Genomic DNA, 13,023 nt, shown 5'->3' on the forward strand with positions numbered 1-13,023 from the left:
GGGCTGGGTGGGCTGTGTGGCTCCGGAGGGGAGCCGGGCACCGGGGCGGGTGGGTGAGCCTGGCCGTGGGCCCCGGCCGGGGTGGCCGGCGGTGCTCCCGGGAGAGCTGGCAGCGCTCCGCTCCTCTCCAGCTGCTCCGGGGCCGGTGGGGAGTTGGGCTGGAGGTGACCAGATGTTTGTAATTACGGAGCAGCTCACGCCGGGGAAGGAGGCCGCCCGTCCCCGTGGGCTTGCAGCGCGATCGGCCTCCCGCTCACGCATCCCCGCGTGCGATTTTTGTCCCGGGGCCTTTTTAAATAAACAGGATGTGTCGGCAGCAAAAACAAGCAGCGATGATGCTGGGGAGGAAGGGCGGTCCGGCGGTTGGAGCGTCCGACCTGGGAGGGAGGGACAGGAGGGACAGCCCTGCCCTCTGCCACAGGCATCATCCGTGGCCTCGGGCACGTCCCTTCGCCTTCTTGTGCAAGGTGAGGAGCTGGTACCTGCTTTGCCTGCGGGATGTGGGCTGCCTCCTCCCCAGGGGGACAGGGGGGTAGGTGGAGAGAGGTTTGAGCTCGCTGGGAGCCGAGTGGTTTTGGTTGCCGGCCTTTGGCGTGTCCGCGAAGAGCTGACCCACCTGCCCGTCCACCTCTAACCGGGGCAGCGTGAATCAGAGGAAAACATCGGCTGGTAATTGGGGAAGCATTTCCTGGCCTGTCACGCTTTGGGACGGCGTCCCGTCCCTTGAATCATCCAGCGCTGGTCCGTGGCCAGCCCTAAGAATAGCCTGCCCGTGCACCGCGGGGGTGGCCACATGCCGGGGGGCCGGCCGGCTCACAGGTTCCCGGCTGTGGCTTCCCTGCGCCGTGCCGTGCCTCGGTCCAGCTCCGATGCCAACTGGTCGGAGGTTTGGGGTAGAGCGTGCAGCGTGGATGGGCTGAGGTGGCTGCTGTGGTCGGTCTCCGACGGGGTGTCCCACCTCCTTTCCCCACGTGCCGTGGGTAGCTGAGCTCTTGCGCAGCTTTGTCGGTGACTCCGGGGTACCCGCTCCCCCCCAGGGCTCTGGGTGCTCCAGCCGGCCCCGCAGCCCCCAGCCCTGCACCTACCCCGGGTGGGATGGTTTGTAAGGTGGTGTTTGTGATGGGAGGGATGTAAGGTGGCGTTTGTGAGCGTGCCCGTCCCCAGAGGTGCTTCCCTGGGTGTTTGGGGGGTGCTGCGCCGTACAGCCAAGCCCTGGCACAGGAGATGAGCCACTACCGTGTGCTTGCCAGAGCTCAGAGCAGCACGTGGCCAGGAGCCTTCCTCAGATGAAGACACAAACACAGCCACGGGTGGAGCTGGGGACAGTTCTCCCCACCGTGGCCTCATGGTGATGATGCTGCCCAATTTATGCATTTCAGCCTGGCAGGAGAGGGCTGGCAGGTGAGAGACCCCCTGTCCCATCCCGTCCCATCCCTTTGCGTGCAGGGCGCTGCGCCCACTCGGCTCTTGCTCCTGGCAGCGGGCACCCTGCGAGGCTGGAGCAGGGCAATCACTAGAGGGCATGCTTGGATCGAGATGTTCCTCTGCCCTTCCAGAAGCCAGAATTTGATGTCCCACCAGCCTGGGCTTGAAACCTCCGGGAGGAGAGGGATGCACAGCGGCCGGCTGAAGCCAGGCCAGCGGGGTTTGCCCGTCCTCCTCATGCCGAAGCTCCGTCAGTGCCTCTCCAGGGACGCGCCTGCGTTGCGGCGGGAGTGTCCGCAGCCACTCGCGCTGCTCCCTGCCTTTCCACCCTTGCTTTTGCAGACTGGCGCAGGGAGCGTGTTGGCATCGCCACCATCCCAGCCCATTCCTCTGGGGAAGAGCTGCGATGGCTGCTCAGTTCGAACGCACGCGGGACAAGATGAGATGATGCTGAAGCTTCCCTTGGGAGCCTGCACCAGCCCGATACTGGGACAGGGACTGGGGCGGTCGCAGCTGGGTTTGCAGCTGGAGGAGAGCTGGGTTTACACCTGAGGGAGCTGGGATCTCCGGGATGCAGGGTTTCCCCCACCCCCCGAAAAAAAATATTCACAACGAGGTGGTGAATGATCATCTGGGATCCCATCCCTTGGTGAAGGGCTGGGGCAGAGCCTGCCCTGCTCCCCACCCGGCCCTCGCAGGTCACAGCCCTCACCTCATGGGTATCTGGGCTCAACCCATGCTCGGGGTTCACCACGGCTCCGCAGCGTGACTCAGCAGGAGTCAGAGAGTTCAGGGCAGAGCTGGGGAAACGCGCGTGGTGGCTGCCCCTTGCTCTTCTGCTGCCAGGCTCGGGGGCTGGCGAGGGCAGTGCCTGGCACTGCTGCATGGCAGGAGACAGCCCCTTCGCCAGCCGTTACAGATTTATGGACGCTGGAAAATCTTCAGCGACCAAGTGCTCATCTCAACCGTTCCCCAGCTCCCCTTTCGCAGCCCTTCCCCTCCTTGCATCCCACAGAGCCGTTCCCAAGGTGGCGAGCTGACGCGTCACGGGCATGCTCGGCACGTGTGCGGGCACGGAGGTGCCGCGGGGGCTGGCCGAGGCTGCCACGCATGCAGGGGTCCCGGTGGCACGGCTGCCTCCACCCGTGCAAGGAGGAACTGAAAGTCCCCGAAGTTTCGGTGACGGCAGCACCTGTGTTTTAAGGACTTTCAGCCTGGAGAAGAGAAGGCTGAGAGGGGACCTTAGAAATGCTTACAAATATCTGCAGGGTGGGTGTCAGGAGGACGGGGCCAGACTCTTTCCAGTGGTGCCCAGCGACAGGACTTGGGCAACGGGCACAAACGGAAGCAGAGGAAGCTCCAGCTGAACATGAGGAAGAACTTCTTCCCTCTGAGGGTGACGGAGCCCTGGCCCAGGCTGCCCAGGGAGGCTGTGGAGTCTCCTTCTCTGGAGATATTCCAGACCCGCCTGGACAAGGTCCTGTGCAGCCTGCTCTGGGTGACCCTGCTTTGGCAGGGGGTTGGACTGGGTGACCCACAGAGGTCCCTTCCAACCCCGAACATTCTGTGATCCTGTGACTTGTCTGGAACTGGGGCCCGAAAGAATCAGCAGATTCCTCATTAAACTGCTCCAAAGCCTGATCTGACAGCTCCGTGCGTTTTAGCACCAGCGCATGGGGGCAGAGGGTTTAGCTCACACCCAGCGCTGCGGCCGCGGGGACACCGGCGTTCAAGGCAGGGAGCGGGGACAGGCTGGTCCCCCGGCTCGAGGGACACGGGCACACCTTGTCCGCTCTTGGCCGAACGGCTGCGTGATGGCCAGACTAGGCCACCTGGGATCGTACTTTCCGCTGATAAATCTAGTTTAAGGTGATTTTCCTCCCCCGTTACGTCACCGAGGGGTGGTGGAAGCCCTGCAGCTTGGGCAGGGGCCGGGTGAGCCCGGGTGGGTTTCCTGGAGTGAGCAGCTTTGCATTAGCCAGGAGCAGGATGGTTTAATAAATCATTTCCGTCTCTAATTTCTACTTCTCTATGAAACGTCTCTCGTTTGCCAGTCGCCAGAGGGAAGGGAGGTCAGGGGAACCAGGCCTCCCCAGCATCCTCCTTCCTGCAGCTGTTGAAACAAAATCCAGAACTATTCTAGTCGCTGCGTCGCTCCCTCGGGTACCGCAGCGGCTTCGGTCCGAGCGAAGCAGCGGCGTCGGGGCGGTTGGGTGCACGGCCTCCATCGAGGCTGCCAGGTGGTGCGGGTGCAGAGCCGGGCGCCTTCCCTTCTCGGTGATATGGGGCTGTCAGCTTTCCCCATGGGCCGTGGTAGGTGCTTGGGAAGAAGATCACGGCATTGGTATCGCTGAGCCTCGGGGCGTCTCTGGTGCCGCCATTGCCTTCGTGCTCCAGCAAAATCCATCCCCCTGGCTGCAAACTGCGACCGATGTTGCTAAGCCGTCGTCTGCAGGGAACAGAGTGGGGGTTCTCACCTCCCTGCCTCCCCCCGGGTCAGATCCGGGGGAGCCGCGGGGGCTGTCCTGCTGCCTGGAATGGGAGCTGGAGCACGGCTGCCGCGCCTGAGCCCAAACTGCCTCCGAGCTCCCCGGAAAGCTTTCGGCCCCCGTGGCCTCTGTAAGCACCCTGCCTGTACCCCCCCTGCCTGTACCCTGTGCCTGTACCCCCCCCGCCTGTACCCCCCCGCCTGTACCCTGTGCCTGTACCCCCCCCCGCCTGTACCCCCCCCGCCTGTACCCCCCCTGCCTGTACCCTGTGCCTGTACCCCCCCTGCCTGTACCCCCTCTGCCTCTACCCCCTCTACCTGTACCCCCCCTGCCTGTACCCTCTGCCTGCACCCTCTGCCCGTACCCCCTGCCCGCAGCACGTTTTCCTCTTGGCCGCTGCCCCCCCCGCGTTGTGTCGCCGCGTTTGTTTAGGTTGGCGCAGGTGCTGCGACGTATCCGCCTCGGCGCTGAGGGGTGGTTTTGTTTGACATCCCTTGTTTTGCAGCAGCAGCAGCAAATGCCCCGGAGCAGCCAAGAAGAGAAAGATGAAAAAGAGAAAGAAAAGGAGAAGGAGGGAGAGAAGGAGGAAGACAAGCAGGAAACAGAGAACGACAAAGACGAACTGACCAAGTAAGGACAGCCCTCCCTGCCTGGCTCGCCCGCGTCTCCAGCGAGGGCTGGGCGTGGGGCTGGGGCCGCGGCGGTGGATTGTGCTGGTGGAGTGTGGCCGCGGGATGCAGCACTAGGATGCGGCGGTGGGACGCAGCGTGGTCCAGGGCTGCCTGACCCCGTGCGGGACCACATGCGCCCACCTCGCCTCCTCCGCAGGGAGGGAAGGGCAGAGCCCGCTCTCCTCTTCGTTTCTCCTCCCTGCTGCTCCCAGACTGGGAAGGTGACTCTGAGACGCTTTTTTTTACATAAACCCAATCGACCCGCAAAGCCCCTCGATCCTCCAGGTGGTTTTGTTGTTGCAAAACCCTCTGGGAGTCGGAGGAGCAGTCCGGGTGCAGCCGAGCGTGGCACTTCACCTTTAGCATTATCGACGTCCACGTGAGCGCTCCCAGATGAGGGGCTGCAGCCGGCTCTGCCTCCCTCGCGCCCAACGCGCGGCGTCAGAGCCGTGGCGGGGAAAGGTTGGCACGCAGACCGCTAGCTATCTGTAATGGGCTTAGTACTTGGTTTAAAAGAACATCTGGCTTCATTATATCTAGGCTGCGAAGACATTTACCAGCAGGTCCCTTTCAGGAAGATAAATGAGGAGGAGGCAGGGATGAATTTGAATGGTCTGGTATTAAACCTGTCTCCGTCAGGTCCCTGCGTGCACTCGGTGGTGGAGCTGCAGCCAGCTGCAGAAAGAAAAACCCCACCGCAAATCACCCCACCACCAATCCAGCCAGGAAAAGAGCCTGCGTGTGCAAAAAAAAATGCAGACCTGCCCCCCGCAAAAGACCAACAAAAAAAAGACCAAAAAAAGACCCAACATCCCCAAACACGTGCAGAGAAATAATTGCTCGACCTAAAAATCAGATCAACCCAACGACGTTTTTTTTTCTTCCCTCCTTGTTTTTTCGCAGGGACAAGAACGACGACACGTCCGGGGAAGACAACGATGAGAAAGAAACCGTCACCTCCAAAGGTCGCAAAACCGCCAACAGCCAGGGCCGGCGCAAAGGCCGCATCACCCGCTCCATGGCCAACGAAGCCAACAACGAGGAGGCGGCCGCCCCGCAGCAGAGCGCCGAGCTGGGTGGGTAGCGGGGCCGGGGGGGCCTCGGCGGGGCTGCTGGGCTGTTTGCTGGACCGGGGGGACACACGGGGCCCTGCTCTGCTCCCCGCTCGCAGGGGAGGTTTTCCCTGTGTGAAATCCTTCCTTTCGCAGGGCAGCGATGAGGTTTCGCTCTCCCACGAGTTACCCAGCGCGGTTCGCCCGGATGAAGGGGAGGCGTTTTCGAGCCGGGGTTGTCCTGGCTGAGCGTTAGTGGGTTTTACAGCCTCAGAGGGAAAGGATTGCAAAAGACGGAAAGGGAAGCCATCGTTTTTAGCAGCGTGCTGGCCGGGTTTGTGCAGGGCTCGTGCACCTCCTGCACCCGGAGGTGTATTTCCCTCCGCAGTGGCTCGGGCTTTGAGTACCCTCAAGCTCTGCATGGGAGCCTTGCTCTGCCCTCCTGGGCTTGCCTGGGTCTCGGCCAGTTCTCCTGCGCTCTCTGTTTTCAAATTTCTCTGGAGCCCGAGCGGCTGCAGGCTGCGGGGTCTGTGCCCCCCCAGCCCTAGCAGTGGGGCTGGTCCCCTCCTCGTCCCTGCAGCTGAAGGATGTGGCGAGGAGGCGATGGGTAATGGCAGCTCTGGAGCCTCCACCCTGGCTGCAGTCATGCTGTGCACCCCAGTTTGGGCTTGTTTTGCCCAAAAAGCAGTATTTCCCATGCTGGCCCTGCTCATCTCCCCCACCCACAGCCAGCCAGGCGCGGCGGTCAGTGCCTTCCTTCCCGTCCTGCCTGCCCAGGGCTGCGGGGTGGCCGAGTGCAGCGGGAAGAGCCCGGGATGGCTGTGGAGCGAGGCGGAGGAGGCAAATCCCAGGGATCGCGGCCACGAGCGGCGGTCGGCCGGAGCCGGGCGATGCCACTGCTCTTGTCTCGGGCGAGATGGGGATTCACGCAGCATCCGCAGCCCCGCGTCGGGGGCTTCTGCCTCCCGCGTCTGCAGCATCAGTAGTGGTCACCCTTGGAAACTGCACATGAGTTCACTTAAAGAAGCCAGTGCACCGAGGAATTTGGCTGATTTCCCTCAATTTTGTACTCTTATCAAGTACAAAATTGTTACCGTGCTACCTAAGGGAAGTAAAAAGAAAAGCAGGGTGACTCCGCTCGGTTTCCTTGCTCTGCAGTTTCTTGCTTGTTCTGTTCCATGTGCTATAAATCCCCCGGAGGTGTTTCGCCTCCCTGTTCCTCTCCTGACAACTGGCTGAAGCCTGGATTGCGAGCGCTCTGTTTTCATACCGGCGATATAAATAGTTCCCGGCACAACGGAGCCCTGCTCTCCCTCTCAAACCTGTTAAGCAGCGCTGCAAAAGAAGCAGCAGATAATGCCAGTCACTTAGACGGAGTTTTTTTTAATCCCAGCATCTGAGTCCTCCATAAACTTCACTGCGAACATGGGGAAAAGACTTTAGACCGTGTTAAATTGGGAAAAGGGAATGGATCGATTCCAGTGACATATCTGAGCAATTGGTTTCGCTTTATGCCTCTCCACTAGTGCTTTAATTTAGGTTGGCTAGGAAAGTTACTGCATTTTAAATACCAATTGAACATTAAAAAACAACACAAAACCGTATTGTGGTTTAACTGCAGCGTGCCGGCGCTCCCCGTAGGCATCTGTTTCATAACTGTGCAACCTCAGTGAATACCATTAATCAAGCCAAACGGGCCGTTTCTTTGACATTTCTTTACCATACAATAACAGCCATCCTCCAGCTGAGCGAAGGGCCTTGCGCGGCGCGGACGCTGGCTTTTACGTAAATGAGCCTCGTGGCCCCAGCCCTGCCCGCGGCCGGGGGAAGCGGCGAGGTATCGATTTCCCTCCCTCTTGGCCGGCGTCCCGAGGGACCGGCCGGCGTTGCTGGGGGAGGCGGTGACCTGCGCCCACTTCCAGGAGGTGACACCTGCGGTCGCGCTCGGGCGGCGGCGGCGGAGATTCCCCTGCCCGATGCCGCAGGTGTCGGAGCCCGCGTTGTCCTCCTGCGAGGTCTCAGCTTCTTGTGGAGCTTCGTGGAAGACGCTTCCTTCTCTCCTCGCCCGTATTCTTTATCCTGAACCTATCAGCCTGTTTGCCGTTTTAAAAGGACACTGTCAAAACATCTCTCATCACTGTTGAAATAATGCTTTGCCTGTTGTTTAGAGTAATAACCCCTTGGCAGCCTGAGCCGGAAATCTGTTTCCTTACCGAGTTGTTTTTTGCCTCTGACTCACACCCTGGTTTGTTATTGTAGGGTTTGCTGTAGTGCCAGGCTGCCAGCGGGACAGTTGCACAGTGCAGGCTTTATGCAGGACCTCGGTGTCCCCAGCACCGCGCCCGGGGCAGGGGAGAGGGGGAGCATCAGGTGCTGACACCCGTCTCTGACTCTTCCAGCCGGAGCAGCCCGTCCCCCCGCGACGGGCGCTGCTCCAGGCGAGCCCCCGGCATGGTTGGAGGTGGCTCTGCCATGTCCGAGAGCCGGGCGATGGCACCGAGGGACCCTGCGGTCGAGCAGGGCCGACTCCCTTGACGGCTGCGGTCGGCCGAAGTCGCCGCCGCGGTGACGCCGCTTCTCCGTCTCCACCGAGGGTGACGGTCCCACACTCCGCGTCTGCCACCTCCAAAGCACGCAGCCAAAGTCGGCTCCGTCCTCGGTACCTGTTGCTGGCAGGCCGGAGTGCGTGGCATGAAATCTGCTGCCGCCCTGGAGCCATCTGCGTCCCTTCCAGTCCCAAAGTGGAGGTTTCGCGTCGCTGAGCCGCATCCCGAGGGATGCTGTGCGCGGCTTACCGTGGCATGGCAAAGCCTTGCACCGCGCCAGCCAGCCCCGCAGAAGCACTTCTGCGCTGCGTGGCGTTTCGGTGTGCCCCCAAGGGATGGGGTGCAGGACGGGGTCTGGGGGGTGGGGCAGCTCCTCCGGGCTCGCTGGGTCCCGCTCACAGCTGACTGCTCCCCTTTCCCTCCTCCTTCCCAGCTTCCCTGGAGATGAACGAAAGCTCTCGCTGGACCGAGGAGGAGATGGAGACAGCTAAAAAAGGTGAGACGCTGGTTTTCTGTTTTCCCGTCGGCTCTGTTGGAACTGACCCGGCGCCTGGGGGTGGACGTCGGCGCGGGGTGGTGGGCCCTGGGCTGCGGGGCCAGATTCTGCCCGTCCCACTACTGGTTTGTGCCTCAGCGAGTCTCGAGGGGTCTTGGGGAGAGGCAGGCGGTGGCACGGGGAGTGTGCTCAGCCTCTCCGGCCCTGGCAGCCGTGCCGACGCCGGGGATGTCTGGGCTGCGACCAGAGCCTGCGTGTGTGCTGCGAGGCAGGAGCCGGCCGGAGGAGACGGGGAAGGCGCTGCGCCTGGTGCTTTCTGCAGCTTCTGGTGCCTGTAGCGTGAGGCGCAGCTTCACCCTGCTCTCCAGAGGCTCGTGCTGTTGGCACGGTCTGTTCCGGACGCAGCAAGAGCGTCCGCCTGCGTTCGCAGCTGTGGGGTTTCGGGAGAGGACGGTGAACCCCAGCACCCCGGGTGCAGCCGCGTGTCGGGGAGCTGGCGTGAGCCAGGGCTGCGGGCAGCGCGGGGTGACATTATACATCCTGGAGCTGATTCAGAGCCTTCGCTGAGACCGTTTTTAAAAAGTGCTGAGTGTAGCACAGCCCTTCTTGCCACTTCCCCTCCTCGTGTCGCTCCTGCGCCAGCTCTTTTGCTGCTTGAACTTTTTTTTGCCAAAGTCACGTCCTGTTGATGGGCTGTCGAGCTCACATCCCCAGCCCGTGCATCCCCCTGGCATTGCTGCCGACTCTCCTGGCCCAGTGAGGACTGTAGATGGGAAATTAAAGTGGAAATGAGTGCCGTTTGGGGATGGCAGACGCGAGCAGGCGTGTTAGCGGGATCGGCTCTGCTTGGAACGTGCACCTGCATGGGGCGGTGATTGCACGTTCTGGAGCGCCGGCTGCCCAGGTGCCGCTGGGAGCTGTGGGCTTGGATTACTTTGCCTGTGAATATCCCAAAGTGTTTGGCTCGCTCGCCTTTGAGCCGTTCCAACCCTCTTTACAGCCCGGTGCCAATCCTGCGCGTTGCCGAGCGGGGCTCTCTACAGACGCGAAAGTTAATGGAGAGACTTTAATCAAGCAGACTGGCCCGGGGCCAGGTAATGGGGCGAGCAGGTGCTGAGCAGGGGAGTGCCGGTGGAGGGGTCTCTTCCGAGCGCCGCTTTGTTTCGGAGATCGCATCTGGTTGTGAGAAAGTGCTGCTTGATGCTGGAGGTGCGCTGGAGGAGTCTTAAAGCCGGCTGCCAAAGCTTGCGTGGAGGAGGGATGAAGCGTGGGAGCACGTAGCGTTATTCCAGCCCAGGGGCCAGGATGGGGCAGGGAGATTTGCTGGTGTAAAGCCCGACTGCTGATGTTTTCCCCTCCATTACAACCTGGGAAACTGAGATTGCAACACCAGGCTTCTACAGAGAAGCCAAATCCCCCTTTGCCAGGAAGCAGCGGCTTCGTGCTTCGAGCTGGCTCTGTCTGGCATTTCCAGGGACCGGCGTGGCGGGGGGTTTCCAAGTCGCAGCGACTGCAAAGCTCCGGAGGTAACCTCAGAGGCTGGAGCAGGCGGCGGCAGAGCCCGGTGCCGGCACGGCCGGGCAGAGGAGGCGGTGGATGCCCAGCTTGGGTCAGCCCCGGGGACGCGGGCACCATCCTCCTCGCCGTGAGCACTCAGCCGCCCCAGCCACGCTTTCCCCCGGTACTGGCACCAGTCTGAGCCCAGAGGCAGCTGGTTCGGGGAGTTAAACAAGCGAGATGCGAGTCCCACGGGAAGTCAGCCCTGACACCCCGGGGTGCCTGGGCAGATGGGGATGGTGACCTCTGCTCCCAGTGCCCGCCAGCCAGGAGATCAGCCTGGCTTTGCCGTCCACCCCCGGCTTTTTGGTGCGTGGCGTGAAACCCCGTGTCGTGTCTGCTTAGGGAGGTAAGAGAATACAGCCCCGGGACAGCGAGACGCCAAAGTCGTCTGCTCTGCTCCGGAGTCGCAGAGCTGCACGGAGCGTTTCCAGGCGGGAGGAGGCAGGACTGTGTCTGCTGGGAGAGACAATAAAGGGGAGTACTGTGTTATTAAAATTAACTAGGGGAACGAAAACCTGGCGAGAGGAGAGTTCTTGCTTAATGACGCTTTTATTGCGCAATAAACTTTGATTCACTCATCTGTCAAAATGTGCAGAGATTGGTACAATTACGGGGTAGCATGTTGTGCTGGTATTGCCTCCGCACGCCGCGGCTGCGAGCCTAAAGCGGGAGGTTTCGATTAACCGGAGTTATCGAGGATTTGCCCCCCTTCCCTTCCCGAGCCAGGGAGCGGGCAGCACCCCTGCTCTGCCTGGCTTTGCCGCCGGGCTTTCGGCAGCGGGACGGGGCTGCGGGAGCCCACGCAGGCGGGCGTTCCGGGTGGGCTGGCAGGGAGTTTGGAGCAGCCGGGTGGGTTTATTGGCCCTCCGCCGAGTCTCGCTGCCAGCGCCCGGCGTTGCAGAGCGGCCGCGACAGAGCTGAACCCGATGAACTGGGAGGTTTCGGCACGACCTTTGTTAGTCTTTAAAGTCTGGTATCTGTTCTCGCCCCGGCTCGGGGTTTTCCCCGTGGCGTGTAACAAGTGGGTTTGTTCTTTGCGAAGGGGCGGGGTGGAAATGGCAGTTTCTTGCTCACCTGAGGTCCTCCCGCGGCTCGCCGGGGCTCTTTGCTCGGGGCAGAGCCGACCTCGGGCTCTTTACGCCTTATCCCAGGCCGAGGAGCTGGAGAGGCCACGGGATGGAGTCGGCACGATGAGGCAGAGCAGGGACAGGCACGAATATAAGAAGCTGATGACAGAGTTAAATAACCCACGAAGACTCCCGAATAGCTCATTTTGGGTAGATGTATAATATTTGCTTGGTACAGAAGGTGTTCCTTCACGGGCTGGTTTTGAGTTCTGCCAACAACCAACTCAGAAAGTAAGGTGAATTTTGGACTGACCTGAACCATTTTTTTTCCCAGTCCCATGAAACTAAAAGCAAAGTGGGTTATTTTTTTTCTTAAATACTGATTTCTTCGAAGTAACACACAGTCAAACCCACTGACGTGAAAGCCCACGGCAGAAGCCAGGCATCTCCCACCGCCTTTTGAACGCGGCTGCTTTTCCGCGTGCTGTCTCGCTGCACGAGACCTGTGTGGAACCGGAGTGGGAGTGTAAACACACGCGTGAGCATGTGCTCCCCCAGCCCTAATTTGGATTTGCACTCTTATTTCTAACGAGCTGCTGGCAGAAGGGCAGCGGGGGGGACTAGGTCTATGTGGGTCTTTGCATTACTCCTCCATCGCTTCTCCCTGGCAGCACAGCCCTTGCTCTGCCGAGGAGCCGGCTGCAGCGCGGGCGATGCTGGGAAGCCGGCAGCTCCGTGCCTTCCTCCCTTCGTCTCCCCTGTGCTCACGCTGGAGCCTTCCCCTCGCCATTCGGAGATGTTTCCTGCTGTAAAAACCTGCTGATGGTAGGAAACGTGGGCTGGAGAAGCTGGTTTGCGGCACGTGCCGGTCGCTGTGTGTTATCCCCCTTGCTGGCCCCGGGGTGGGATGTGCCTTGGGGTCACCCACCTGGGTGCCCTCTGTCCAGGCTGGGTGCCAGGGGAGCTCAGAGCAAGGACACCCAGCCTGTCCAGCCCTGGCATCGGCCCGCTCTGAGCGAGCCACATTTGCCATGAGGTTCGTACAAAGTGACGTCGTGGAAGTTACTGGGAGATGGCGAAGTGGGTGCCATGAGGGCAAAACCACCTCCAAGGCATCAGTCGGCCACGCTTGCCCTGGAAGAGGCTGCGGTCCCGTCCCCAGCCGAGGCGCTGCCCCGGCACAGCGGGTGCCCGCCGAGCCCCCGGAGCTGCACTCGCTGCCGCCGTCGGGTGAACGCTTCTCGAGCGTGTAGGAGCAAACCGTGAGGATTTGCTTAGCGAGTGTCAGCGAGTGAAACACAAAAAGCCTGTCAGGGGGAACTGCTGGGTAATTGCTATAATTTACAGCCTACATTTTAATTTTGAGCGTTATTTTTTCAACAAGAAGGGAGCAGGAATAATATCCGAAGCAGGTGAAGGGTGCGAGCTGGGCTTGCTGGGAGCGGCTGCTCCACGCTGTGCTGCAGACTCGAGTTTTCCTGGCCGGGCCGGAGGGGATGGCACCTCTCGGGGAGCACGCATCCCGGGGGGAGGCTTCCTATCCCCTCCCAGGGTCAAAGCGTGGGGGGACAGCGCGAGAGGAGGGTCGGGGAGAACCGGGCAGGTCCGCCATCGGGGCACGGGGCTGGATGTTTCTGCAGCGGGTCGATGCAGTGGTGCCGGCTCCTCCGAAGCGGAGACCTGGGAGCTGAGGGTCCCCAGCTGGGGCCAGCAGAGC

The 13,023-nt window shown here is 61.3% G+C and overlaps 1 protein-coding gene across 9 annotated transcripts in view; it reads left to right on the forward strand.

Annotated features, from left to right (window-relative positions):
- NCOR2 (nuclear receptor corepressor 2) overlaps positions 1 to 13,023 on the forward strand; it is a 264,349-nt gene that overhangs the window by 192,775 nt on the left and 58,551 nt on the right. For 8 of the 9 annotated variants that reach the window (XM_075434969.1, XM_075434975.1, XM_075434976.1 and 5 more), the window contains exons 15-17: positions 4,420 to 4,544; positions 5,489 to 5,661; positions 8,617 to 8,679. In XM_075434969.1, coding sequence (XP_075291084.1) covers positions 4,420 to 4,544; positions 5,489 to 5,661; positions 8,617 to 8,679 — 361 coding nt within the window. The remainder of the gene's footprint in view (positions 1 to 4,419; positions 4,545 to 5,488; positions 5,662 to 8,616; positions 8,680 to 13,023) is intronic. The other variant, XM_075434972.1, reaches the window with a different exon arrangement.

This window comes from Opisthocomus hoazin, chromosome 13 (genome assembly GCF_030867145.1).
Source record: "Opisthocomus hoazin isolate bOpiHoa1 chromosome 13, bOpiHoa1.hap1, whole genome shotgun sequence".
Classification (NCBI taxonomy): Eukaryota; Metazoa; Chordata; class Aves; order Opisthocomiformes; family Opisthocomidae; genus Opisthocomus; species Opisthocomus hoazin.